Source organism: Dipodascopsis tothii (assembly GCF_038497935.1).
Source record: "Dipodascopsis tothii strain CBS 759.85 unplaced genomic scaffold V1510scaffold_16, whole genome shotgun sequence".
In the NCBI taxonomy this organism is placed as follows: domain Eukaryota; kingdom Fungi; phylum Ascomycota; class Lipomycetes; order Lipomycetales; family Lipomycetaceae; genus Neoaidaea; species Neoaidaea tothii.
In genome coordinates, this window is record NW_027118000.1 from 16,998 (window position 1) to 39,755 (window position 22,758).

General features: G+C 65.1%; 13 protein-coding genes and 2 non-coding genes across 15 annotated transcripts; 8 read left to right on the top strand and 7 right to left on the bottom strand.

The window, feature by feature from the left end:
* Window positions 1-1,689: 1,689 nt before the first annotated feature.
* Window positions 1,690-2,879, bottom strand: V1510DRAFT_417281 (HAD-like domain-containing protein). Its single transcript, XM_066933918.1, has 3 exons — window positions 2,680-2,879; window positions 2,551-2,645; window positions 1,690-2,517 (listed from the first exon to the last, which is right to left on the bottom strand). Exons 1-3 carry the CDS (start codon window positions 2,749-2,751, stop codon window positions 1,941-1,943), a joined length of 744 nt encoding a protein of 247 aa, XP_066788699.1. The 5' UTR covers window positions 2,752-2,879; the 3' UTR covers window positions 1,690-1,940.
* Window positions 2,880-4,205: 1,326 nt separating this feature from the next.
* V1510DRAFT_365871 (major facilitator superfamily domain-containing protein) lies at window positions 4,206-5,948 on the bottom strand (the record flags this gene model as incomplete). Its single annotated transcript, XM_066931241.1, has 2 exons — window positions 4,206-5,186; window positions 5,304-5,948. The coding sequence occupies 2 exons, from the start codon at window positions 5,946-5,948 to the stop codon at window positions 4,206-4,208; spliced, it is 1,626 nt and encodes a 541-aa protein (XP_066788700.1).
* An 897-nt stretch (window positions 5,949-6,845) lies between these two features.
* Window positions 6,846-6,937, top strand: V1510DRAFT_t141. Its single transcript has one exon. It is a non-coding gene; the product is annotated as a tRNA-Phe (tRNA).
* A 69-nt stretch (window positions 6,938-7,006) lies between these two features.
* On the bottom strand, window positions 7,007-9,328 carry V1510DRAFT_417288 (chloride channel). Its single transcript, XM_066933919.1, has one exon. It carries the CDS (start codon window positions 9,305-9,307, stop codon window positions 7,025-7,027), a length of 2,283 nt encoding a protein of 760 aa, XP_066788701.1. The 5' UTR covers window positions 9,308-9,328; the 3' UTR covers window positions 7,007-7,024.
* Window positions 9,329-9,523: 195 nt separating this feature from the next.
* V1510DRAFT_353540 (histone-fold-containing protein) lies at window positions 9,524-9,822 on the top strand (the record flags this gene model as incomplete). The annotated part of the gene is made up of 3 exons (XM_066930880.1): window positions 9,524-9,634; window positions 9,666-9,750; window positions 9,782-9,822. Coding segments are annotated over 3 exons (237 nt in total), but the record flags the coding sequence as incomplete, so codon positions are not given.
* Window positions 9,823-10,425: 603 nt separating this feature from the next.
* V1510DRAFT_417290 (P-loop containing nucleoside triphosphate hydrolase protein) lies at window positions 10,426-12,835 on the top strand. The gene is made up of 4 exons (XM_066933920.1): window positions 10,426-10,520; window positions 10,643-10,679; window positions 10,835-10,941; window positions 10,997-12,835. The coding sequence occupies exons 1-4, from the start codon at window positions 10,501-10,503 to the stop codon at window positions 12,654-12,656; spliced, it is 1,824 nt and encodes a 607-aa protein (XP_066788703.1). The 5' UTR covers window positions 10,426-10,500; the 3' UTR covers window positions 12,657-12,835.
* Window positions 12,836-12,989: 154 nt separating this feature from the next.
* On the top strand, window positions 12,990-14,214 carry V1510DRAFT_345290 (nucleophile aminohydrolase; the record flags this gene model as incomplete). Its single annotated transcript, XM_066930812.1, has 5 exons — window positions 12,990-13,069; window positions 13,172-13,374; window positions 13,406-13,487; window positions 13,519-13,868; window positions 13,901-14,214. Coding segments are annotated over 5 exons (1,029 nt in total), but the record flags the coding sequence as incomplete, so codon positions are not given.
* Window positions 14,080-15,664, bottom strand: V1510DRAFT_417296 (uncharacterized protein). Its single transcript, XM_066933921.1, has 2 exons — window positions 15,406-15,664; window positions 14,080-15,233 (listed from the first exon to the last, which is right to left on the bottom strand). The coding sequence occupies exons 1-2, from the start codon at window positions 15,418-15,420 to the stop codon at window positions 14,229-14,231; spliced, it is 1,020 nt and encodes a 339-aa protein (XP_066788705.1). The 5' UTR covers window positions 15,421-15,664; the 3' UTR covers window positions 14,080-14,228.
* Window positions 15,528-16,542, top strand: V1510DRAFT_129297 (mitochondrial outer membrane translocase complex, subunit Tom20 domain-containing protein). Its single transcript, XM_066930305.1, has 2 exons — window positions 15,528-15,816; window positions 15,986-16,542. Exons 1-2 carry the CDS (start codon window positions 15,771-15,773, stop codon window positions 16,453-16,455), a joined length of 516 nt encoding a protein of 171 aa, XP_066788706.1. The 5' UTR covers window positions 15,528-15,770; the 3' UTR covers window positions 16,456-16,542.
* Window positions 16,543-16,544: 2 nt separating this feature from the next.
* On the bottom strand, window positions 16,545-17,773 carry V1510DRAFT_430367 (WD40-repeat-containing domain protein; the record flags this gene model as incomplete). The annotated part of the gene is made up of 2 exons (XM_066935369.1): window positions 16,545-17,612; window positions 17,761-17,773. 2 exons carry the CDS (start codon window positions 17,771-17,773, stop codon window positions 16,630-16,632), a joined length of 996 nt encoding a protein of 331 aa, XP_066788707.1. The 3' UTR covers window positions 16,545-16,629.
* A 143-nt stretch (window positions 17,774-17,916) lies between these two features.
* On the top strand, window positions 17,917-18,900 carry V1510DRAFT_417300 (uncharacterized protein). Its single transcript, XM_066933922.1, has 4 exons — window positions 17,917-18,052; window positions 18,085-18,183; window positions 18,215-18,287; window positions 18,319-18,900. Exons 1-4 carry the CDS (start codon window positions 18,022-18,024, stop codon window positions 18,704-18,706), a joined length of 591 nt encoding a protein of 196 aa, XP_066788708.1. The 5' UTR covers window positions 17,917-18,021; the 3' UTR covers window positions 18,707-18,900.
* Window positions 18,634-19,799, bottom strand: V1510DRAFT_417301 (NUDIX hydrolase domain-like protein). The gene has a single exon (XM_066933923.1). The coding sequence runs from the start codon at window positions 19,671-19,673 to the stop codon at window positions 18,720-18,722; it is 954 nt and encodes a 317-aa protein (XP_066788709.1). The 5' UTR covers window positions 19,674-19,799; the 3' UTR covers window positions 18,634-18,719.
* A 94-nt stretch (window positions 19,800-19,893) lies between these two features.
* Window positions 19,894-19,983, bottom strand: V1510DRAFT_t148. Its single transcript has one exon. It is a non-coding gene; the product is annotated as a tRNA-Thr (tRNA).
* A 91-nt stretch (window positions 19,984-20,074) lies between these two features.
* On the top strand, window positions 20,075-21,096 carry V1510DRAFT_417303 (uncharacterized protein). The gene is made up of 2 exons (XM_066933924.1): window positions 20,075-20,332; window positions 20,364-21,096. The coding sequence occupies exons 1-2, from the start codon at window positions 20,092-20,094 to the stop codon at window positions 20,921-20,923; spliced, it is 801 nt and encodes a 266-aa protein (XP_066788710.1). The 5' UTR covers window positions 20,075-20,091; the 3' UTR covers window positions 20,924-21,096.
* A 79-nt stretch (window positions 21,097-21,175) lies between these two features.
* On the top strand, window positions 21,176-22,212 carry V1510DRAFT_403264 (uncharacterized protein; the record flags this gene model as incomplete). Its single annotated transcript, XM_066932160.1, has 3 exons — window positions 21,176-21,425; window positions 21,457-21,545; window positions 21,577-22,212. The coding sequence occupies 3 exons, from the start codon at window positions 21,176-21,178 to the stop codon at window positions 22,210-22,212; spliced, it is 975 nt and encodes a 324-aa protein (XP_066788711.1).
* Window positions 22,213-22,758: the final 546 nt, after the last annotated feature.

Below are 22,758 nucleotides of genomic sequence, written 5' to 3' on the forward strand. Positions count from 1 at the left end.
CAGGCGCGCGATGGGACGGATGAGGCCGAGGTGGCCGTGCGGGCCGGGGCGGGATGAGGGCCGGACAGGGGCGCGCGCATGCGCTCCGGAACGGCTGCTGGGACGGTGGGCGAGTCTGCCGTTAGCGAAGTCGGCCTGGCGGCGCAGACAGACGCCGGCCGCGCGCCGGCCGCCGCGCGCACGGTCGCAATGGCCGCGCGGCGCGGCGGCCGGGCGTGTGCGCCCCACCACCGTGGCCTTACCTAGCCGATGACCATTGATCGTGGCCACCCTTTATGTGCCCTTCTCTCTGCCGGGCGCGTCAATCGGCCCTGGATGTCGCTTGCTGCGGGGTGTCTGCACACGCTGGGGCCGTGCGTTCGGTTGTCTGGCGGGCACGACGGCGCTGGAGAGTGCTGTCGATGGACCTGAAAAAAAGCTGAAAAACCAGGATGGCCGCTGGCCTGGCGGTTTGGTCTGACGGTTGGGACAAAAAGAAAAAATTTTAGGAGATTCGGTGACACTTTGCTGTAAATTCACCGCTTTCCTGGGCGAAAACGGCCGGTGTCAGCGCCAACACGCCGCGCTGATTGGCTGTACGAGGCGCACCGACACACAAACTCCCAATGCGTCACGTGACGGAGGCGGCGCCCGTCGCGCCGCCCCGCGCGCCCCTGGCCGCGCGCATTCCGCTCGGCCGCCAGCCGCAGCCCGCCCGCACTCTACGTCCCGTCCGGCGGCCCCACCAGGTCTCTGGCGGCCGCCATGGAGCCCGCTTGGGACATCGCCAAGTAGCTTTTGCGCTGGGAGATTGGATCTCCCAACGGGCACGCTAGCGGTGGTGGGACTTTGTGACTGTGTATTCTGCCCTACGTCGCAAAACCCTATTTACCCGGCACTCGCGTCGCGTCGACGCGTGCTGCTGCAGAGGCCGCAGCTGGGGTCTAGACGGCGGCGTGCGGCCGTGGCGAATGGCACGGGACAGGTGCTCTGCTGAGCTCCTGCTGGGTGTCGGGTTGGCCGCGCTTGTGGGATCGGGACGGCGCCAGATCGGCGCCAAGTACGCCGATGAGACCGGACACTGGCGCTCGCGCTGGCGTGGCCTGCGGCTCACTGAGGCTCACTTTGGCTCCGCCTCGGCTCCTGTGTGGCTCCAAGCGGCTCTGTGCGGCTCTGTGCGGCTCTGCTGCCTCCGTGCGGCTCTCGCTGGCATGATCTGTCTGTTCTGCTCGCTGCCGCCGACGCTCTGTAACCGCCCACGCGCCGTTCACATGTACGTTAGCAGTCCGCGCTGGCGCGCCGGATAGCGTTCGTGTAGCTCGGCGTCCAACGGCCTAGCTCGCAACTCGTATCACATTGTCCGTTTCCGGAATGTGGGTGGTCGTGACCAGCCGTGATAACATCTCAGATCGCGCTGCAGGGGCAGAATCCGCAGCCGCAGCGACGCGTTCGCAGATGGCGTTCACCAACGCGCGTCGCGGGCTCCCACTCTGTAGCACGGTGGCTGGTGCATCCGCGTCGCGGCGCACTGGGGCGCAGGCACCCCCCACTATTAGCTCCGCGTACGGTCATACGCCGTGACCACACCTTGCTGGGCGTGGCTGACGCTGCGGACCCCACAGCGGACTCCACGGCGGGTCCCGGGCCCAAGTTCGGGCACGAGTCCGGGTCTGGGTCCAGGTCTGGGTCCAGGTCTAGGTCCAGGCCTGGGGCCAGATCCGGGTCCGCCGCAAACGAGTCCGGTCGCAACTACACATAGCCACGACACCAGGCAGGGCCAGACGTCACCAACCATAAGCAGCCTGCATCGCATGCTCGTGTCCTGGACTTGCATTTGTCCACCACTCCTACGGGCTCGTCCGTGCGCAGCCGAGACACCGTCTCGGCAAACGCGCTCGCACACGCCGTCACATCTTCCAGAGCGCCCCTCATTCGTGTGCACACACGTTCGCTATGTACATCTAATTGACCGCGTCCGCGTTAGCAGCCAGGTCCTGCAGGGACAGGTCGCCGCGCACGACCTCGGCAATCTTTGCGTGGATGTCGGCAAACGACTCGAACACGGTGTAGGCAATGTTCTCGCGCTCACAGTACGTGATCAGGTCCCGCCCGATCTTGGCGAAGAGCAAGTCGGTCTCGCGGGCGGCCGACAGATCCGACACGCCGTCGCCGCAGTAGAACAGCGTCGGACGCTGACCGCGCGGCGGACCCGAGTACGGGCGGATGGCGCGCGACTTGTCGTGGCCAAAGTCAGACTCATCGCGGAAGACAATGTCCCACGAGCCGTCGGCGTTGATCTTGACGTCGTTGGCGACAATCTCGATGTCGTCCGCGGCCTCGGCGCCGACCAGCTTGGTAAGCAGCGCGTGAATGACCGGGCGCATACCCGACGACACAACGATGACCGGGATACCCTCGCTCTTGGCCCAGTGGTAGAACTCGCCGAAGCCCGGGTCGAGCTCGACGTTCTTGAGCAGATAGTCGATGCACTCGTCAAACGGCAGCTTGACCGAGTCCAGCATGTCCTTGAACGCATCGCTGCTGTCAGCAGAACCCCTCGCAGCCACCTACCGGAACGTCCACCGACCCTCGAGAATCTCGAAGTTGAGCTGGCGCCGGCGCTCGACGCCGTATCCCAGGTTGTCGGTCATCATGTCATTGCTGTCCTGGATGTCAGCAAGCCATCGGGCGCGCACCTACCTGCAATGTCACCGTTCCGTCCCAGTCGGTGAAGACGATGGCCTTGGGGGCCGTTGATTGAGCTTGCGACATTGTGATCTCTAGTTGTGTGGTGGAGCAAACGTCCCGGCCAGGGTCTTTTAAACCACGACGGCGTCGGCAGTCGGCGCAACGACTATGAGATCACGGCTCTACAGCCTGGCACGCCTGCCTTTGAATGACGAAAACTGAAGTTGGTGCGTCGGCTCTAGCAAACTCCGCAAGTATATTTCCTACTTGGGACTAGCGCTGATGGCATTAATTTAACGCCGCCATATTCCGTCTGGTCTTCTACGCATCTGGCTAGATCCATGTTACCCACAGATCGCTCATATCACGTGACCTCCCGCTGCGCCGCAGGACTGGTTGGGGAGAAAGTTGGGGCCTGGCTGCTAGCGCGATGAAGTCTCGCTTTCATGTGGAAAAAATCTGCAACGGGCGCGCGCCACGTGTGCTCTGTGGCGGTGCCAGCTGCTGTGCGCAGACTGAAGCGGAGCGGCCTGCTCAACAGTGGCGTCATCGTCTGCGGCCTCGCCGATACGGCGCGCGCTTAGCCGGTCGTGCAACGATATGTACGGCGCAGTGCTAGCACCTTGTTCCGTGGTACGGCAATTGATGTGGATCGCCCGTGGACCTTGGCCTGCGTGCGTCGACCGTATCAGATTGTGACGCCCGATGCAGTGCGTGCCATAACGAAGAACTGTGGACGTCATGCGCTAATTTACAGTCTTCGCCATTGGTCCGTCCCGGTCGACAGCTACGGCTACTGGTCGCAGCAGTTGCGCCAGTACACCGTGGTTCACGCCGGCGTTTGAGAACGCTGGTCCAGGACATTTAGGCTGTAGTATTTGTGATCACGTCCCCGGCGTCACAAAGCGCTTCGTGCGCTATAGCGCTTCTGTGACTTGTGATCTAACTAGAGATGTGAACGGGCTCACTGCGAGCGTGCCGACCACAGTCGAATTAAGCAGCGTGAGCTGTGAGCTGTGACGCGATGCGACCCGTCGTTGTGTGATCTCTGTCCACTGTGAACTGTGAATTGTGAACCGCAAACTGTTAACTGTGAACTGTGAATCGTGAACTGTGAACTGTGAGTCGTGTGAGCCGTGTGAGTCGTCGTCGTGATCGCTGTGAGTTCGTTGTCCGGTGCCCCAACGGCCTCGCCGCACGGATATCCCGTGGGGACGTTCGTACAACGCGGGTCGTCACGCCCGGGTCGGGTCGGCCAGGTCAGACAGAGCACGCGAGCCGCGGCCCGCATAGGCGAGTCAGCCTAACCAGATCAGCCATACGGCGTTGCGAGTCCTCAACCCCATCCCAGGCCTGTCGTAGAACCCAGACCACCACGTCGACAAAGCCGGCAGTCGACATTGTAGGCTGAGATCATGATGCATGGCGTTCGACACACTGACAATCAAAAGTGATGTCAGTCCAGCGCCAGTGGCTCGCGGTTTCACGCGATATATTCATTAATTACACTCCAGAATGCAAATCCCGGTCATAGACCTCTAACTATCCTTTTCGGTTACAGTGGTCGTGTCGATGTTCACGATGTCGGACGTATCATCACCCGTCTTCTCTGGCAGTTCTTGCTCGTTGTCGGGAATCTGGCGGTGCTCGCCGCCCTGAGTGCCCACGCGTACAAAGAATGCCAGAATGACGCCAACGCCAGAGACGCCCACCGCAAACCAGTAAGCGCCTCGGAAGCCCTCGAGCAGCCGCGCCGGCGCCAGACCGTCCTGATTGACGCCAATGATGCTGGCCACGATCGAGGTCGCCGCGGCCAGACCCAGACTCTGGGCCAGCTGCGACAGCGTAATGAAAATACCGGCCGCCGTCGATTTCAGCTCGGGCGGCACGGTTGACAGCACAAACAGGTTGCCCACGTTGTAGGCCAAGTCGGCGCCGATGACACACAGAATGAGTGCCGGGAAGCACATGGCCCAGTAGGTCAAGTGAAGTGGCACCAGGGCCCAAAGCAGTGCCGAGCCCAGGAACGAGAACATGCCCACCAGCAACAGAATACGACCCGAAATGATATGCAGCGTGTAGCCCGCAAAGATGTTGACGATGATGCCCATGACGGCCTGCGGGCACAGGCACGCCGTCGTGAGGATAGGCGAGTAGCCCTTGATGTCCTGGAAAAACAGCGACGAGTAGTAGTTGAGCACGCCCTGGAAGTCGATCCAGCCGCACGCGATGACAACCATCACCAGCGCAAAGCCCGGGTACTTCCAGATGAACATGGGCATCAGAGGATTGCTGTAGTAGAACTCCCATGTCACAAAGAGCCCAAGCAAGACGATGCCGACGATGATCATGGCGATGATGTACGGCGTGCCCCAGCCCTTGGGAGCAGCCGCAGCCTCGGTCAGCGAGAACACGAGGAGGAGCAGGCCCAGAGTGCTGAGAAGGGCGCCGAGGTAGTCTAGCTTGCGTAGCTGCTCCCATTTGTTGCCAGTGCTTGCGCGCATGACGGCCTCGGTGGTCTGCAGCGAGCGCGCGTGGTCCTCTGGGTCGATCTCTCCACGGGCCAGCTTGCCAGCCAGGGTCAATGCCGAAGCCTCGGTCCAGTAGCGGCGCATTGTGTCGTCCGACGGCAGCACGATCCAGACTAGGACAGCGGCAGCGCCGTAGATGATAGCCAGGAAGTACATGATCGCATGGAACGACAGGAACTGCGAGCAGATGCCGCCGACCACGAGACCAATGACGTATCCTACCGGCGCGCCGGCAGCGAACGTCGCTAGTGCCATGTTTTTGCGCGGGCCGTCCAGGTAGACGGCTCCGAGGAGACCGGCGGCGGCCGGACTGGCCGCAGCGCCGGCGATTCCCTGCAGACCGCGCATGCAATCGAAGCCAATGTCGTTGTGGATGAAGGCCGAGAACAGATTCCAGGCGGCGTACCATGCGAATGACATGATCACGGTCCTCTTGCGGCCAAAGACGTCAGCCAGGCGAGCCATCAGTAGAATGAACGAGCCTGTGATGAGCGAGTAGGACGAGATCGTCCACGACAGCGCCGAGCCGTTGATCCTGAAATATGTGGCCATTTCGGGCAGGGCCAGCGATATCGCGCCCTGGTTTGCCGAGCTCATGACCGTGCATAGCGACATCAAGAACACTGACGTTATTTCCTGGCTTTGCGACTTGAACAGCAGCGGCCGAGCGCTGGGATCGGGCTCGACGCCGTTGAAGTACGACTCGGGCTCGGCGGAGTCCGAGCGCTTGAACAGCCTCCGGAGACCCATTGCGGCTGAGTTGTGCGTGTTCGGAGCTGAGCGGCCACCGACGTTTTCCGATGTGCTTCTTGATGTGTCCAGTACCTGCGGACCCGTTGCTGTCACCACACGAGCGTCTATAAGGCACGCGCAATGTCAGGCCAGCACGATAACCTGTACACGTTGGGTGTCTAGGTATTGGAAACGGCTGGGTTGCTTGTTATAAAGCCCATCTGGCTGACGTACAAAGACGGTATTAACAAAGACATCGCTTACATTTTGACGTTCCGAGAGTACCTTCGACAGCAGAATTTGCCCCCTCTGGGAACAAGGTTTCCAACACAATAGTGCCGGCGGCAGACCTACGTGCAGCAGCTAGCCCGCTGCGTGCATGCCTACGCAGTCCAGGGCGGCAAGGCGCCTCTCTGCTCCGCAGAGAGTGCCGGGGCAGCCTGAAGCAGTGTAGCGTACAATGCAACCTAGACCGTGGTTTTCCCCTTTCAGGGTGACCATTCGAGTCCAGATGAGATCGTTTCGCCGGAATTAAGGATCTGTGCGCTGAAAAAATACGCGGTCTTAATAAGTCCGAGCACACGCGACGCGCCTGCATGGAGCCATGGCCGGACACGGTCCAGACCCGGCAGGCCAGCGTGCGGGCCGCTCAATCACGCCATGATGACGAGGCAGTCCGGCGCAACGGCGGCGCGCTGGAGCGCCGCCGTCACAGTGCGTAAGCCGTCGGGGCCGCGGTAGACGTGGACCGGAGGTTGCGGCCAGATCTGGCTCCGAGCTCGGGCCGGGTGTTCGGCAGATCGGAGCAGGACCTGCGGCAAAACGCTTAGCCGCGAGCTACCGTCTCGCGGCACAGCTATTACCCGGATGCCATAGCCGCCTTGATGCCACTGTGGCTCTCAGTTCCCAATAGTTGCGGGGTTAGCTCAGTTGGGAGAGCGTCAGACTGAAGTTACACTTTAGTTCTAGACATCTGAAGGTCCTGTGTTCGATCCACAGACATCGCAATCTTTTTTGCTTCTTGCCGGACGGTCCCTGTAGACTACAGCGGCAGTCCCGCGTAGCCGTCTACGCAATTACAGAACCGAAACAATCTATTTGTGTTTGATGAACTGGTACTTGAGCAGGTCCTTCCGCGTCAGCAGACCGACCACGCGGCCCTCGACCTCGACCAGGATAATGCTCGGTCCCATCTTGTCGAAGAGCTCCATGACGACTTCCAGCGCGGTCTCTGGGGTCACGCGTAGCGGGCTGAAGTCGATGTACTTTACAAACTCGAGGTGAGTACCGCTCGTCGACGAAAGAGGCAGGGCCTGTAAGGGGATGTCAGTGTCGTCGTCCATACCAATGTACTCAGTCTCCGGCACCTTCGGGTCTGGGTCGTCTGTGCCGGCGCCGTCAATAGGCGCCACAGAGACCTCGCGGGCCCAGGCCAGGGGCGCGCTGGAGCCGTACTCCCACGCCGAGAACAGGCAGGGCGTGTCCGGAGCCAGGTTGGCCTTGGCCTTGCGCGCGCGCTCGATCGCGTAGCGCAGCTCAGCGCGGCCAATGTAGCCAAGCAGGCGCATGGACTCGCGCGACTCGACGATCGGAAAGCCGCCGTACTTTGTGTCGTTGAGCAGGCGCTCGACCTGCTCGAGCGTGGCGCCCTCGGCCGGGAACACGTCAATGTCGCTCTGCATGGCCGCCGCGACCGTCACGCCAAAGACGTGCTCCTCCTTGCCGTCGAGGAAGGGGTAGCCCGAGAAGAAGATCATCTGGTCGGCGATACCGCCGTGGCCAAAGTTGTCGTTGATGATCTTGGTCACGCCGACGACGATCATGGTCGGCAAGATGTAAGTGAGCGCACCCGTGAGCTCGAACATGACGACGACGACGGTGACGGTGATGTTCATGATGCCCGACAGCGCCGCAGCCGCGCCCAGGAAGGCGTACGTCCCCGGGGTGATGCAGTGGTCGGCGTTGGCGCCGGCGCACGCGCTGAAGAAGGCCGCGTCGCGGTGCCGGTCGTAGAGGCCCTCGACGAGGATGCCGACCATGCGGCCGAACGACGCGCCGACGGCCATGGACGGCACAAAGATCCCTGCCGGCACCTTGCAGCCGTACGAGATGATGACGAGCACGATGCGCAGCATCGTCGCCCACAGCAGCGACACAGCGAGCTCGCGCCGCCGGCTGGGCTCGCACAGCCCGTGGTAGTCGTCGCCGGCGTCGCACTCGAGGAAGAGGATCTCCATGCTCTCGGTCATGTCGATGCGCAGGAACCGGTTGAAGTAGCACACGACGGCGGTGATGAGCGCCAGCACGGTGGCCTCCTGGATGGCGTAGTTCTTGAGATACGTCTTGCGGATCGTCTGCACGAGCAGGTTGAACTTGATGACGAGAATGCCGTAGACGCCGCCAAACACGCCGAGGAGGATGTAGAACACGATCTCGAAGAAGTGCCAGCCGTGCACGTAGTGCACCTGGAACATGACCAGCTGTCCCGTGCGGAACGGGTTCAGCGCCGCCAGCGTGGCTGTGCCGACGAGCGCGCAGAAGTACGACCGCCACATGGTCTTGATGTGCAGCGTCGACGAGATCTCCTCGAGCGAAAACAGCACGCCGCCGATCGGACTGCCGAACGCGACCGCCACGCCCGTTGCCGCGCACGCCGTCAGGATTTCGCGCATCTTGTGCGCGTTGCGGCGGTACTTGGCGAACATGCGGGCGATGACGTTGCCGAAGCAGACGGCGTAGTGCACCGACGGGCCTTCCTTGCCAACGCTCAGGCCGGACGCAATCGCCAGCGGCAGGCAGATGGACTTGATCAGCAGCGTCCACGCGCCGAGATAGCCCTTCATGACAAAGCCCGAGACAATGCACTTGATCTCGGAGATGCCGGAGCCGGCCGCGTACGGCGCAAACGACTTGACCAGGAACGCGCCCGTCGCGGCGAACGCGACCGAGAACAGCACAAACACCAGGTAGTTGACCGAGGCGTGCGACGTCCACGGGTGCCATTCCGGGCAGCCGTCCTCGGCGCCCCAGCAGCAGAAGTTCTCGTTGAGGTAAAAGCCCGACTCGCAGTAGCCGAGCTTGATGTCGGCGAGCCATTCGGTGACAATGTTGAGCATCGCGGCGTTGACGCCAATGGCGACGCCGATCATCGACACGACGAGCCACCCCTGGATGGTCTCGTACAGCGCGCGCAGCCGGAACTGCAGCCGGGGAACCAGCCGGCGCGAGGCCGGCCCGCCGGCGGCCGCCTGCTGCCGGCGCACGCGCTGCCGGAGCTGCTCACGGGCGGCGTCCTGGACCCAGTCGATTGTCGAGAAATCCTCATAGCGGGTGACGGCCGGCACGGCCGCCACGCCCGTCCTGCCGTCGTCGGTCATGGTTGCGGACGTCGGACGGCTGCACGGCGCGAAGGCGTCGTGATAGACGGGTAACTTTGGCCGCACGGCGTGCGGCGTCCCGGGTAACCCGCGACGCGCCAAGGGCGCGGCCGCCGCCTCTCGCCCGCAACCATGGAGGAACCGGCCGAGCAGAAACCCCCGGCGCCGGCGACGCCGGCGGCCAAGCCGCCGCGCGCGCGGCGGATGGGCGCGGCGCCCACGGGGCACGCGGCGCTGCCACTGGCACGCGTGAAACGCATCATCAAGCTGGACGAGGAGGTCCGGACGTGCTCGAACCCGGCCGCGTTTGCGGTCACGATCGCGACGGTGGGTGCGCGCACGACGCGGCTGACGGCAGGAACTGTTTATCGAGTATCTGTGTGAGCAGGGCCTGCAGATGTCGCGCAACGACCGCCGGAAGACGCTGCACTACAAGGATTTAGGTACGCGGACGACCGGGCGCGCTGACGGCAGCGAACGCGGTCAGCAAGATGGACGAGCTCGAGTTTCTGACGGACGTGATTCCGGTCACGGTTCCGCTGAAGAAGGTACTAAAGGATCGCCGGCAACGCCAGCTGGACGCGGGGCTGCTGCCGGTGGCCGAGGCGCCGGTCGAGTCGGCGCCGGCGCCGGCGCAGACGGCGCCGGGCACGCCCGGTGCAGCGCCGGGTGTGGGTGCGCCGGTGGTGGGCACGCCAGGCCCGGGAGCGCCCGGGCTGGGCGCGGGCGCGCCGGGCGCAGCCATGGCCGCCGCGCCGCCGCCGACGCTGTCGCCAGGCGGCGCGCCGGGTGGGCCGATGTACGCGTCGCCGACGGCGCCTCAGCCGGCGGCGTACCCACCGCCGTTCCTGGGGCCGCCGCCGAGTTAGTCGGTAGTAATGCATTGCTGGAAGAAGCGACGCAGTCGCGCCGCACGGCGTGCGGCTGAGCGCCGCGTACACGACGGCGCGCCGCGCCCATAGAAGTCACGTGACTGTGTACACGTGACTGTGTGATCCAGTCACAGCCAAGGCCAATCAGCCCCCATCAATAGTAATCGGCTCACAAAGATCACAGGGCACCACACGCCAAAAAGAAGTCAAGACACCAAAAAGAAAAATGAAGGTGCGAAAAAAATATTTGCGTTTTTTTCTACGGTTGCTTGATTCGAAGACACAGAACGGGCCATCGACGCCAGCAACGAATCATCCAAGATGTCGGACAAGTTGACAAGGTAGGTGCCCACGGCCGCGCGGGTGCTCCGGGCGCGTGACGGGCGGGATCGGACGTTCCGGCGTGCACCGGCGCAGAAACAGCCAGGCCACGTCGCAGACCCGAACAGAGCTGACGAGCCAGAATCGCGATCATCAACGTGGACAAATGCAAGCCCAAGGTACGTTGTGGACGGCCCAGCGGCGGCAGCAGGGGCGGTGCGGCGGTGGCCCGCAGACGGCGCGGTGCAGCGCACGAGCGGCACCGCCGCAGCACGGCCGAGCTTTGCTGGCAGGCGCCGCCGCCGGCGTCGCCAGAACACGGGCTAACGGGCAGAAATGTCGCCAGGAGTGCCGCAAGGCGTGCCCCGTGGTGCGCACGGGCAAGCTCTGCATCGAGGTCACGCCTGAGTCGAAGATTGCGTTCATTTCCGAGACGCTTTGGTAAGCAGCGGCGCCACCCGCGCAGCGGCGCGCAGCGGGCCCGGCTGACAACCAGCATCGGATGCGGTATCTGCCCCAAGAAGTGCCCGTTCGGAGCGATCCACATCATCAACCTGCCGACAAACCTCGAGAAAGAAGTCACGCACCGGTACTCTGCCAACTCGTTCAAGCTGCACCGTCTGCCGACGCCGCGCCCGGGCCAGGTGCTCGGCCTGGTGGGCACGAACGGTATCGGCAAGTCGACGGCGCTCAAGGTGCTGGCCGGCAAGCTGAAGCCCAACTTGGGCCGGTTCGACGACCCGCCGGACTGGGAGGAGATCCTGCGCTACTTCCGCGGCTCGGAGCTCCAGAACTTCTTCACCAAGGTGCTCGAGGATGACATCAAGGCGATCATCAAGCCGCAGTACGTCGACCACATCCCCCGCGCGATCCGTGGTCCGGTGACCAAGGTCGGCAAGCTGATCAAGGCCAAGCTCGAGAAGGACAACCTGAAGGAGATCCTGTCGGACCTGGACCTCAAGGAGGTGCTGGAGCGCGAGGTCGCCCAGCTGTCGGGCGGCGAGCTGCAGCGCTTCGCGATCGGCATGACCGCCGTGCAGAAGGCGGACGTGTACATGTTCGACGAGCCGTCGTCGTACCTCGACGTCAAGCAGCGCCTGAACGCGGCGCGCGTGATCCGGTCGCTGCTGGACGCGACGTCGTATGTGATCTGCGTCGAGCACGATCTGTCGGTGCTCGACTACCTGTCGGACTTTGTGTGCATCTTGTACGGCGTGCCGTCGGTGTACGGTGTCGTGTCGCTGCCGGCGTCGGTGCGCGAGGGCATCAACATCTTCCTGGACGGCAACATCCCGACCGAGAACCTGCGTTTCCGCGACGAGTCGCTGCAGTTCCGGCTGGCGGACGCGTCCGACATCATCCCGATCGACAAGTCGCGCTCATTCGAGTACCCGTCCATGACCAAGACCCTCGGCGACTTCAAGCTGACGATCGAGACCGGCGACTTCACCGACTCGGAGATCATCGTCATGATGGGCGAGAACGGCACGGGCAAGACCACGTTCTGCCGCATGCTCGCCGGCGCGATCGCGCCCGACTCGGGCAAGAAGGTGCCGCAGCTGCACGTCTCGATGAAGCCGCAGAAGATCAGCCCCAAGTTCACGGGCACGGTCCGCCAGCTGTTTTTCAAGAAGATCCGCGCGTCGTTCCTGCTGCCGCAGTTCCAGACCGACGTTTGCAAGCCGCTCAAGATCGACGACATCATCGACCTCGAGGTCCAGAACCTGTCGGGCGGTGAGCTGCAGCGCGTGGCCATCGTGCTCGCCCTCGGCCAGCCTGCCGACATCTACCTGATCGACGAGCCCTCGGCGTACCTCGACTCGGAGCAGCGTGTCATCTGCGCCAAGGTCATCAAGCGCTTCATCCTGCATGCCAAGAAGACTGCGTTCATTGTCGAGCACGACTTCATCATGGCGACCTACCTGGCCGACCGCGTCATTGTCTTCGAGGGCAAGCCCTCCGTGGACTCGATCGCCACCAAGCCCCAGAGTCTGCTGACCGGCTGCAACAAGTTCCTCAAGAACCTCAACGTCACCTTCCGCCGCGACCCCGTCTCCTACCGCCCGCGTATCAACAAGCTCGACTCCCAGCTCGACCACGAGCAGAAGGCCTCGGGCAACTACTTCTTCATCGACAGCACCGAGCTTGCCGGTTAAGCCGCATCACAAAAGTTACTCTCGTTTCTAAAATTTAGCCTGTCTGGTCGCTGCTACGCATGAGCTCCCCCGAGCGACCGATCGAACGGACCGACGATGGACACGGTCTCAGTAGAGGATGGGATGTTGTGTCTTGTACTTGACTGGTTTTTTTCATTTAATACACGTTTACGCCGCCAGATAGAGCCGTAGAAGCCCGCTGCGGGTCGCGCGACGAGCCGCACGGCGTGCGGCGTGCCGGCCCCTGTTCAGCCGCAGAGTATGCGGCTGGTGGAGCCGCACGCCGTGCGGCTCCATGCGCGCCTGCGCTCCCGCACCTCCCCAGGCACCATCATGGTCTTTGTTGCCGTCCACGTCGGCGCCGGGTGCCATCCGCGCCGGCTGGAGCAGGCGTACACGGCACTTTGCACGCAGTAAGTCCCTGCTGGCCGCCGACCGCCGGCCGCTGGCTGTTGCGCGTTGCCGGCCCACCCGCGGCCGCGTCTATCAAACATTCGCCAGCTGCTGACCTCTAGGGCGTGCAAAAAGGGCATCCGTGACCTCAAACACGGCGCCGCCGTCGCCGACGTGTGTGCGGACGTGTGCGCCATGCTCGAGGACTCGCCGCTGACGAATGCCGGCCGCGGATCGAACCTGAACGTCCACGGTCGAATCGAGTGCGACGCGTCGATTATGGACACGCGCACCGGCCGCGGCGCTGCCGTCGGCGCTGTTTATGGTACGGCTATCGGCGAGCGTGCTGACAACAGGCGTGCGCAGTCCGGTGCGGCTCGCTCTCCGGGTCCTGACGGCGTCATTCGACCAGCTCTCTCACGGGCGGATCGCGCCGACGTACGTATGGCCACGGCCCGGCTGACGGCAGCAACATCGTCGGCGATGGCGCGTACGAGTTTGCGACCACGCACGGCGTCGAAACGTGCACCAACGAGGACCTGCAGACGGCCGAGTCAGTCGCGCGATTCGAGCGCTGGTCGGGCATCGTCAACGGCAACGGACGGCCAATTGGCGGCGCCGAGACCGACGCCGACGCCGACGCCGTCACGGACACGGTCGGCGTCGTCTGTGTCGACGCGGACGGGCACGTGGCGGTCGCGTCAAGCTCTGGCGGCGTCGCGCTCAAACAGCCCGGCCGGACCGGTCCGGCGGCAATGCTCGGCAGCGGCACGTGGGCCACGGCCGACCACGGGCGGGCCACAGCCGTCTGCTGCAGCGGTACGGCAGCGCGCGCGCACGGCTGACGACAGGCACCGGCGAGGACATCATCAACGGCTGTCTCGGCAGCCGAGCGGCGGCCGCCCTGGCCGACAGCGACGACGTACTGGCCGAGGCAGGCGCGTTTCTACGGACCGAGGCGGCGCGGCCCGGGCTGCAGGCGCACCCGGCTGCACTCGGGTTCATGTTCGTGCAGCAACAGCCGCGGTCGCGGGGACGGACAGTGGAGCTTGCATTCGCGCACACTACAGAGTCCATGTGTGTCGGGTACATGGCCGGCGGGGACCGCACGGCCACGGTGACCATGTCGCGCAACAGCGCGCCGGGCGAGCCGGTCGCCGCGGGCATGTCGGCGGCTGTCTAGCCGCGGGAGAGCTTCTGGCCCTGCTGGGCCTCCCACTGGCGGACCTCCTCCTCCCACTCGTCCTCGGGCGAGAGCGTCGGCGCGGCCTCCTGGGCGCGGGCCTCGCGCTGGCGACGCTCCTCGGCGTCGTACGCGTCCTTGTGGTCGATCCAGCGCTCTTGGATGTCGGTGATGCCGCCCAGATAGCCGCCCTGGCGGGTGGCCTCGGCCCAGACGGTGTCGCCGCCGATCTCGGTCGAGCCGAAGAGGTAGCCGGTGGCCTTGTCGATGACGGTCAGCAGCGAGATCATGGACTGCTTGTCCTCGACGGCCAGGACCTCGAACGCGACCAGGCCAAAGTCGGCGATCATGTCGGCGATGGCCTCGTTCAGCCGGGCGTACTTGCCCGCCAGGAACGGCGACTCGCGCTCGAGCAGCGGCACGAGATGGCCCAGGTCGTGCACCTCGGTGTAAAAGTCGAGGTTGAAGTCGAGCTTGCCGTAACTGCCCAGCAGATCGATCTTGCTGAGCACGTTGATGTGCGGCAGGTCCAGCTGCAGCATCGACCGCAGCGCCAGCAGCAGCACCGAGATGTACTGGCTCGGCGACGTGATATAGTACGAATCGATCAGGTTCATGACGACCATGCGGTAGTCCTGTTTCTGCATCTTGAGGAAGATCGCGCGCAGCGACGCGTGGTGCGTGAAGAGCTCGACCTGGCCGGGACAGTCGATGATGAGGTAGTCGCGGCCGAGCGCCTTGATCCGGTCGAGGAACTCGTCCCAGTGGTTCTCGAGCTCCTCCATGGCGTACATGATGCCGCCGTTGGGCCCGAGGCCCTCGGCGGCCATGATGTCCTCGAGCCGGATGTAGTCGCGGATGTCGAGGGCGGGCTCATAGTTGGTCGCGTCGTTGGCAGGATCGAGGTTGATCACCGAGGCCTTGCGGCCGATCGCCGAGAGGAACTGCAGCATTCCGTAGCAGTACGTGGACTTGCCGGACCCGGGCGGGCCGATGACGAGCTGGGGTCAGCACTGTCGGATTCGTGCATATAGCCGCCGGGGCTGGCGGCGCCCGGCGCCCGGCGCGCCCGGCGGACGCGCTCGGGCGCGTCGGCTGGCTGCATATAGCCGTCGACTGCGGCCGTATAGCCGCCATATAGCCGCCGCCGGCCCCGATCTGATCCGCGCGTACCTGTGCGAACGGCATCTTGTGCCTGCGTCTGCGACGCGTCCGTGGAACCGCTGCAGCCGCGGGGTGGTCAGGGCGACCTCGAGCGAGCGGTGGTGCCGAAAGAGCGGTCAAGAGATCCTGGCGTCGACGGTCGCAATCGCTGGGGGAGACCTTGGAGAAGGGTGGAAGGAGTGAAAATCAGCTGCAAGTGCACAAATGTGCCACACCTGTCACCGCAGCCGCGCAAATCTTGCACGTCTATGCGCGGCCAAACCGCGATCAATAAATTTTACGAAAAATTATTCAGGCCGCTTTTTCAACCGGAACAGAATTTTGTTTCTTCATAGCTTTTTGGAAGACCCCAGTTATCCATTGATTCGTCCAAGATGAAGGCCGGTGTTATTTTCGGATCGCTGATTGCAGCTTCTGCCGGTAAGTGCGCGGCGGATGGTGATGGCGGCGGCACGAGACGTCGGCCTCGGGCGACCGGTTGGCTCGCGGCGGCCAGGCGGCGGCCCGCCCGCGGCCAGGCGACCGCACGGCCCGTGGCCGCGTCGCGCTGCCCCTCGCCCGCCCCCTCGAGGGCCTGCTGACCGCCCAGTGTCGTACCTGGCGTACTTCGACTACAAACGTCACAACTCGGCCGAGTTCAGACGGCAGCTCCGCCGCAACGAGCGCCAGTACCAGAAGGACAAGGAGACGCAGGAGCAGCAGGCCAAGGTCGCGCGGACGCAGCGCATCAAGGACATCATCAGCAAGAGCCTGGCCGAGAAGCCCCTGCCCACGGACCTCAAGGAGCGCGAGCAGGTCTTCATGGAGGAGGCCACGCTTGCCGAGGAGTACACGGCCCGCGGCGAGTCCATGTACCTCGACGCCGCGCTGTCGTACTACCGTGCGCTGTGCGTCTACCCGTCGCCCGCGGAGCTGCTGAACCTGTACGACCGCAGCGTCAAGAAGCCGATCCTGGACCTGATCGCGCTCATGATCCAGCTCGAGCCGCCGGAGTCGCTGCTCAAGGCCGCCGCCGGCATGAACGCCGCGGCCGCCAGCATGGGCGTCAACGTCGACTAAGCGGCCCGGCCGAAATGTACATAGGACGCCGGGCGCCGGCGTCGGGCGGGCGCACGCCCGCCGTGCTTTTTGTTTATCTCCCGACGTGTATATTGTTTGCGATGGATTAGATCGGAGCCGGGCGAAGCGCCGGCGTTTGTCGGCTGTACATAGCGATAAACAAGATGGATTGGTCTAGGCCTGGGCCTTGACGCGGCCCTCCTCGGGTGCGAGCGCGCGGACGACGATGCGCCGGGACTCGCTGTCGTTGGTCTCGGCGGCGCCGACCGCGGCGCTGCCGGAGCAGGCGATCGCCAGCCGCGAGCCGTCGGCCGAGATGTCGACGTCCTGGACGGCGCCGGCCAGCTTGGGGTACTGCTTGAGCCGCTTGCGCGACTTGTGGTCCCAGAAGCAGACGAGCCCGTCGGCGCCGCCGGAGATGAACGAGCCGTGCCGGGGGTGGAACGCAAGCGCGTTCACGGGGTAGACCAGGTCCGTGTCGCCGTGCGGTGCCCGGTGGCACTTGAACGCGTACTTTTTGGCCTGCGCGGCCGCGCTCGGGTCGAAGAACTCGACCGCGATCCGGCCCTCGACCGACGACGACGTGAAGCCGGTGCCGTCGGGCATGCACTTGACCGCCCGGGTCATGTACTTGAGGCTGCTTTCGCGCCGCTGGACGGGCGTGCCCATGTTGCGCACGTCGTAGACGCAGATTGCGCGCCCGGACAGCGCCGCCACCAGGATGTCGCCCTGCATGTCCATGGCAAAGACCTTGCCGGGCGTTTCGAACGTGCCCGAGACGCCGCTGCGGGGATCGTGCGTACGGATCGTGCGGTCCCACGAGCCAGAGACGACCGTGCCGGACATGCTGTGGACGACCAGCGCCGAGACCGGCTCGTCGTGGCCGCCGACGTTGAGCGACGAGCGCGCCTCGAGGTCGTACGCGCGCACCTGGCGCTCGAGGCCGGCGACAAAGACCATGTTCGCGTTGTGCGGGCTCCAGGCCGAGCAGAGCAGCGGCGACCCGCTGTCGACCCGCGACAGCAGCCGCGGACTCGACCCGGCGTTGTAGACTGAGAGCGTGCCGTCCCAGGACGTGGCCAGCAGGACGGGGTCGTCGCTATGCGGCGAGAAGCGCACCGACGAGATAACGTCGCGGGGCGTTACCGGGAGCTCGTCTGAAGGTCAGCGCTGATCGGGCGGCGGCGGCGGCGGCGGTCGCGGCGGCGGATGGCCGGGCGAGGGCCCGCTCGTGCGCTCCGCCGGGCCGTCGGGCGAGCTGCCACGCCGGCTCGTCGGGCGAGCTGCCGCGCCGGCTCTACTCACACTGGTGCGTCATCGTGGTGTGGTCGTCGCGGGCGGCGGCGCGCGGTGTTGACCGCGCGCGTTGCCGGGGCAACGCCGTTGCCATGGCAACGCCCTGGAAACGGTTGCCCTGGCAACCGCGGCCGTTTCGAGATCTTTCTCCCCGACACCGGATCAGCGCACCCACAGCCATTGGCAGCCCTCTGTGCCGGTCGCACGCTCGCAGAGCCCTCAGCAAGGTCCCGCCGACCGTCTCTGTCCCTGACCGAACCCCCGCCCGCCATGTTTGGAGCCATCTGCGCCGGACGGCCAGGTAAGATCGCCGCCGGCCCGCGCTGACCGCAGTCCAGACAAACGTCCAGCAGGTCGACGGCGACAAGTACGTGCTTGAGATCGAGGATGGCGCCCGTGTCAACCACATCGTCGTGTTCCTCCTGCCTGGCGGTAAGTGCGCCCGCGGCCGCGCTGACCGCAGCCGCCATGGACCCCTCGGTGGCCGCCACGGTCTACTTCCAGTGGCCCGGCCGGCCGTTCAAGCTGCTCGGAGCGTAAGTGCCTCTGCGGGCTCGCTGACGCCAGCATCTCCAACAACAAGCCCTCGGCGATCTTCCGGGTGAACCAGGCCCCCGCCGGCGGCAGCGCCGACGCCGACGAGATGATCGACGACGCGGCGCCGCCGGTCACCATCTCGCTCGGCATCTCGCTCGAGCCGGCTGCGGCCGTCGAGGCCCAGCTCGCCCAGCTGCAGGCGCCCAGCACGGCGCTCGTGCGCGCCGCCCGGCCCGCACCCGATCCCAACAGCACGGCCGCGCTGGCCGGCAAGATCATGAACCACGCATTCAACTTCCTGAGCGGGTTTGCCACGCCCGACGGCATGATCTCGCTCAAGGCGTTTGGCGACTGGTGGTCCAAGTTCCAGGGCAAGCTCGCCGTGGACCCGCAGTTTCTCGACCGGATCTCGGACTGATGTATTTAGCTAACTACGCGAGCGGGAACTCGAGTTGGCGGTGCATGCGCGCCAGGATCTCGATGTAGTCGGGCTCGGACTCGGCCGTGATGTAGCCGTGCCGGACAAGGAAGTCGATCGTGACGAGCGCTGTGTTGGGCTTGAAGCTGCCGGCCGCCAGCTCGCGCTTGACTGCGTCCACGTCGAGCAGGTAGAACTCGTCGACCTCGCCGTCGACCGGCGTCGGAGACGGCGCGTCGGCCGGCAGCGCCAGGTCGTAGCAGTACTGGACCTCGGGCTGCAGGCAGCCGGCCTCGCCACCGGCGGCGGCCGTGCGCTCGTAAAAGTACGAGACCACGCCGACGGACTGCGCGTGCGCCCGCACCAGCGCCTCGGGAAAGCCGGCCTCCTCGCCACACTCCTTGATGAGAGTCTCGAAGACGCCGTAGGGGTCGCCGATCCCGCCGGCGACCGTGTTATCGAGCATGCCGGGGTACGTCGACTTGGTCTTGGACCGCCGCGGCACCCACAGCCGCAGCGGCTGCGACTCGGTCGCGGGCACGTACGCGACCAGGTGCACGCCGTACGAGACAATGCCAAACAGCGGCGTGGCCGCGCGCTCCATGAGGAGATACGTCTGCCGGGCGGGGTAGTAGATCCGGTAGAGCTCGTTGCGCCAGCCAGAGAGCACCTTGAAGCGGCCGGCCGTGCGCCAGGCCTGGGTCAGGTTGGCCACCATCTTGTTGCGCTTCTCGTACGTGTCATACGATGGCAGAAAGGCGACCGTGCGGGCGGCGTCGTCGACGGCAAACTTGTCGGGCTCGTCTCTGAGCGCGTCGACGACGAACGACTGCACGTAGCCCAGCGTGGCGACGCCGTCGTGTGTTCTGAACGCGTAGACGGTCTCGAAGAAGCTGGCGTGAGCGGCCCCGTCCTTGGCGTACGGCACCGAGTCCGTGAGGGCGATCAGCTGGAGATTGGAGAACATGGTCAACTGGTGCCTGGCGTCAGCTTTCAATTGCACGGGGGGACGCAGGGCCGCCGACAGCGCGGCACCGCTGGCAATCTGGCGGCCCTGCGGCCCGCAGCGCCACGGGCGACCTGTTCTCACCTGTGCCTTGCCGTTGGACGCGGCGGGCGATCTGGCGATCTGGCTGGCGAGGGCGAGGCGGTGCGTCACGTGACGCACTGGCGCGCAAAAAAATAAATGCCCCCTATCGGAGTCGAACCGATGATCGCTGCATTGCTCAAACGTTGTTTGTACGAGTGCAGCGCCTTACCAACTTGGCCAAAGAGGCATTTGTTAATGGCACCTCTTGGTCTGCCACTTTTGTACGGTAGTTCCGGTGACCATCTTCCCATTCGCCGTCTCGAGCACAACGATCATCCACCGATCCGCACCCACAATGGCGCAGTCTCAGGGCTTCGAGGTGCCGCCGCCCCGGCTCCCGGGCGCCAGCGCCGAGAAACTCGACTTCAATCCGCGCAAGCTCGCGCTCACCAACGACGAGTACTCGCGCCTGTTCTGGTACACCGACCACCGGCTGACGACCCGCGACCGGCTCGAGCTCCAGAACGTCTTCACCAAGGCGTACCTGTACTCCAACATCGGCGGCTTCCTCGGCTTCGCGCTCTTTGCGTTCTCGCGTGAGTACCCGCCCGGCCGCGCTGACCGCAGCCCACTACAAGTCGCTCAGCATCAAGGCGTTCAACACGTCGCGCGTCGCCGGCTCCGTGTTCTTCGGCGTCATCGGCTTCGAGTTCGGCGCCACCGTCGGCCAGCAGGTCGGCCTGGTCAAGGGCCACAGCCGGTTCGTGGCCGCCGAGAACGAGCACTGCATGACCGTGATGCGGCTCGCCCGTCTGCGGCCCTTCCTGAGCCACTGGCGCCGCTACTACAGCGACGGCCAGCTGCTGCCGGTGCTGCGCGAGCTGCGTGAGTACAACGAGCGCAAGGCCATGTGGAACCAGGGCCTGCCGGACTCGACCCCGGCCTACGACGAATGGGGCGCCGATCTCGACCAGCCGCGCCGCCCGACCCTGGCCGACCGCGTGCGGAACCTGCCGCCGCCGGCCGACGACGACCCGTTCGTGGCCGATCCGGCTGGCGAGTTTGCCGGCCAGATCGAGACTGCGGCTTCGTTCGAGCGCGAGATGGAGCTGGAGCGGCGCGGCCAGGACCAGCCGGACGACTTCACCGCGAGCGAGGCCAAGTACTCGCAGTCCAAGTACGACTGAGCGGCCGGCGGCCCGGACAGCTCTCAGGCCTGGCCGCAGACTCCGCCAGCAAAGCCGGCCAGACCGCGCGCGCGCCGCACAGCCACGCGACTGTACATTTAGTGCCCAAACGTGAAATTATTGCATGGCTGTGCCGTATCCGCCCCTTGGCCGGCACGTCAACTCCCAACGAACTCCCAACGGCAGCCGCTCTGATCCGTAGATAAGCACTTGCCGAGCCAACTGTCGCCTGCACCGTCGTCCGTCAGAGCCATGGCCGTCTCTTCCTTTGCCGAGCTGTTCACGCTCCACCGGACCACGCAGGTGCCGCCGCTGGTCGCGCCGGACGAGGTCGGTGCGGCCGCGATCGTGTCTGCGGACCAGGCCTTTGCCAGCTCGTTCTGGCAGGCCGAGCGCAAGCTGACGGCTGCGGAGCGTCGCGACGTCGGCGAGGCCGTCTCGATCATCAACCGGTACTACTTTGCGGGCGGGCTCATGGGCGGCCTACTACTGAACGCCAAGGGTGGGTGGATCCGCGACGCGACTGACGCCAGGCCTCAAGGGCAGCCTATTCCGATACGCGGCGTCGCGGCTGGTCGTGCGCTCTGTGCTCGGCTACACAGGATTCACGCTCGGCGGAGCGGTAGGGTGACTGCCGGACGCGCTGACCGCAGTTTGGGCTCTCGCGGGGCTTCCGCCGGTCCGAAAAGGAGCTGTCGCCGGCCGGCGTCGACGTTCTGGCCCACGTGCGCCAGCGGCCGTTGATCTCGCGCTGGGCGCGCTTCTACGGCGACGAGCGCAACACGCGCGAGTACTGGGACACCAAGCTGGCCGAGTACCGCGAGCTGGCCGGGCGCAATCTGCGCGCGTTTGCGTCCGACGCGCCTTCGAGCGAGGCCGCGACTGCGCCGCGCACGCTCGATCTGTCGGGCAGCGGCCAGGCCGCGCTCTACGAGCTTGAGCAGAGCCTCTACGGCGTGTACTCGCCGGCCACAGCCGACATGGTGGTCGGGCTGGTTGCGCAGATCGAGCTACTGGAGGCCGTGTCGGCGGACGTGGCGCGCGCCACCGACCGCGCCACGCGCCCCTCGCTGGTGGCGCTGCTGCTGCTGCGCGACACCGTGCTGGCCGACAACGCGTACCAGGGCAACCCGGTCTGGGACTTTGCGCACGCGCATTTGCGCGAGTGCACAGAGGAGCTTGTCGTCGCGGCCGCCAACATCTACGAGAGCCGCACGGGGCGCGGCCAGTTCCAAGAGTTTTACCAGACGGTCTTTCCGTCTGACGCGCAGCGCCACACCGTTGGCTAGCATATAGCCGCTCCGCTCGACTCGATCCGGTCCGAAGCCCGAACGCCCTGGCTCGACCAGGGCCTAGTAACGAAATGTTCTCCTCGCGCACGATCTGTAGCACTGGGCGCTTGCGAACGACGCCGCGGCTATACGCCACACGCAGTGGCGCATAGCCGCTGCAGGCTCGTGCGCTGTGGCGCGTAGCCGCCGTGTGACTTCTTGCTGCGGCCGCCCGCAGGGCGCACCTCGACGGAGTCGCCGGCGGAGGCTAGTGCACCGCCGCTGTGGCGCATAGCCGCCCGCAGGGCGCACCCTCGACGGAGTCGCCGCCGGAGGCTCGTGCACTGCCGCTGTGGCACATAGCCGCCGTGTGACCTCCTGCGGCTGTGAGGGTTGGTCCGCGGGCGGCTACGCGCCACGGCGGCGCCCGCAGACCTACGCGAAGGTGTGGCGCATAGCCGCACGCCTGCGTGGCGCAGTGTCCCAAATCGCGACGTCGACGACCGTTGTACTTAACCACCGACTGTTGTCCGATACAGAGTCGGCACAGAAGGCCGGACGTCG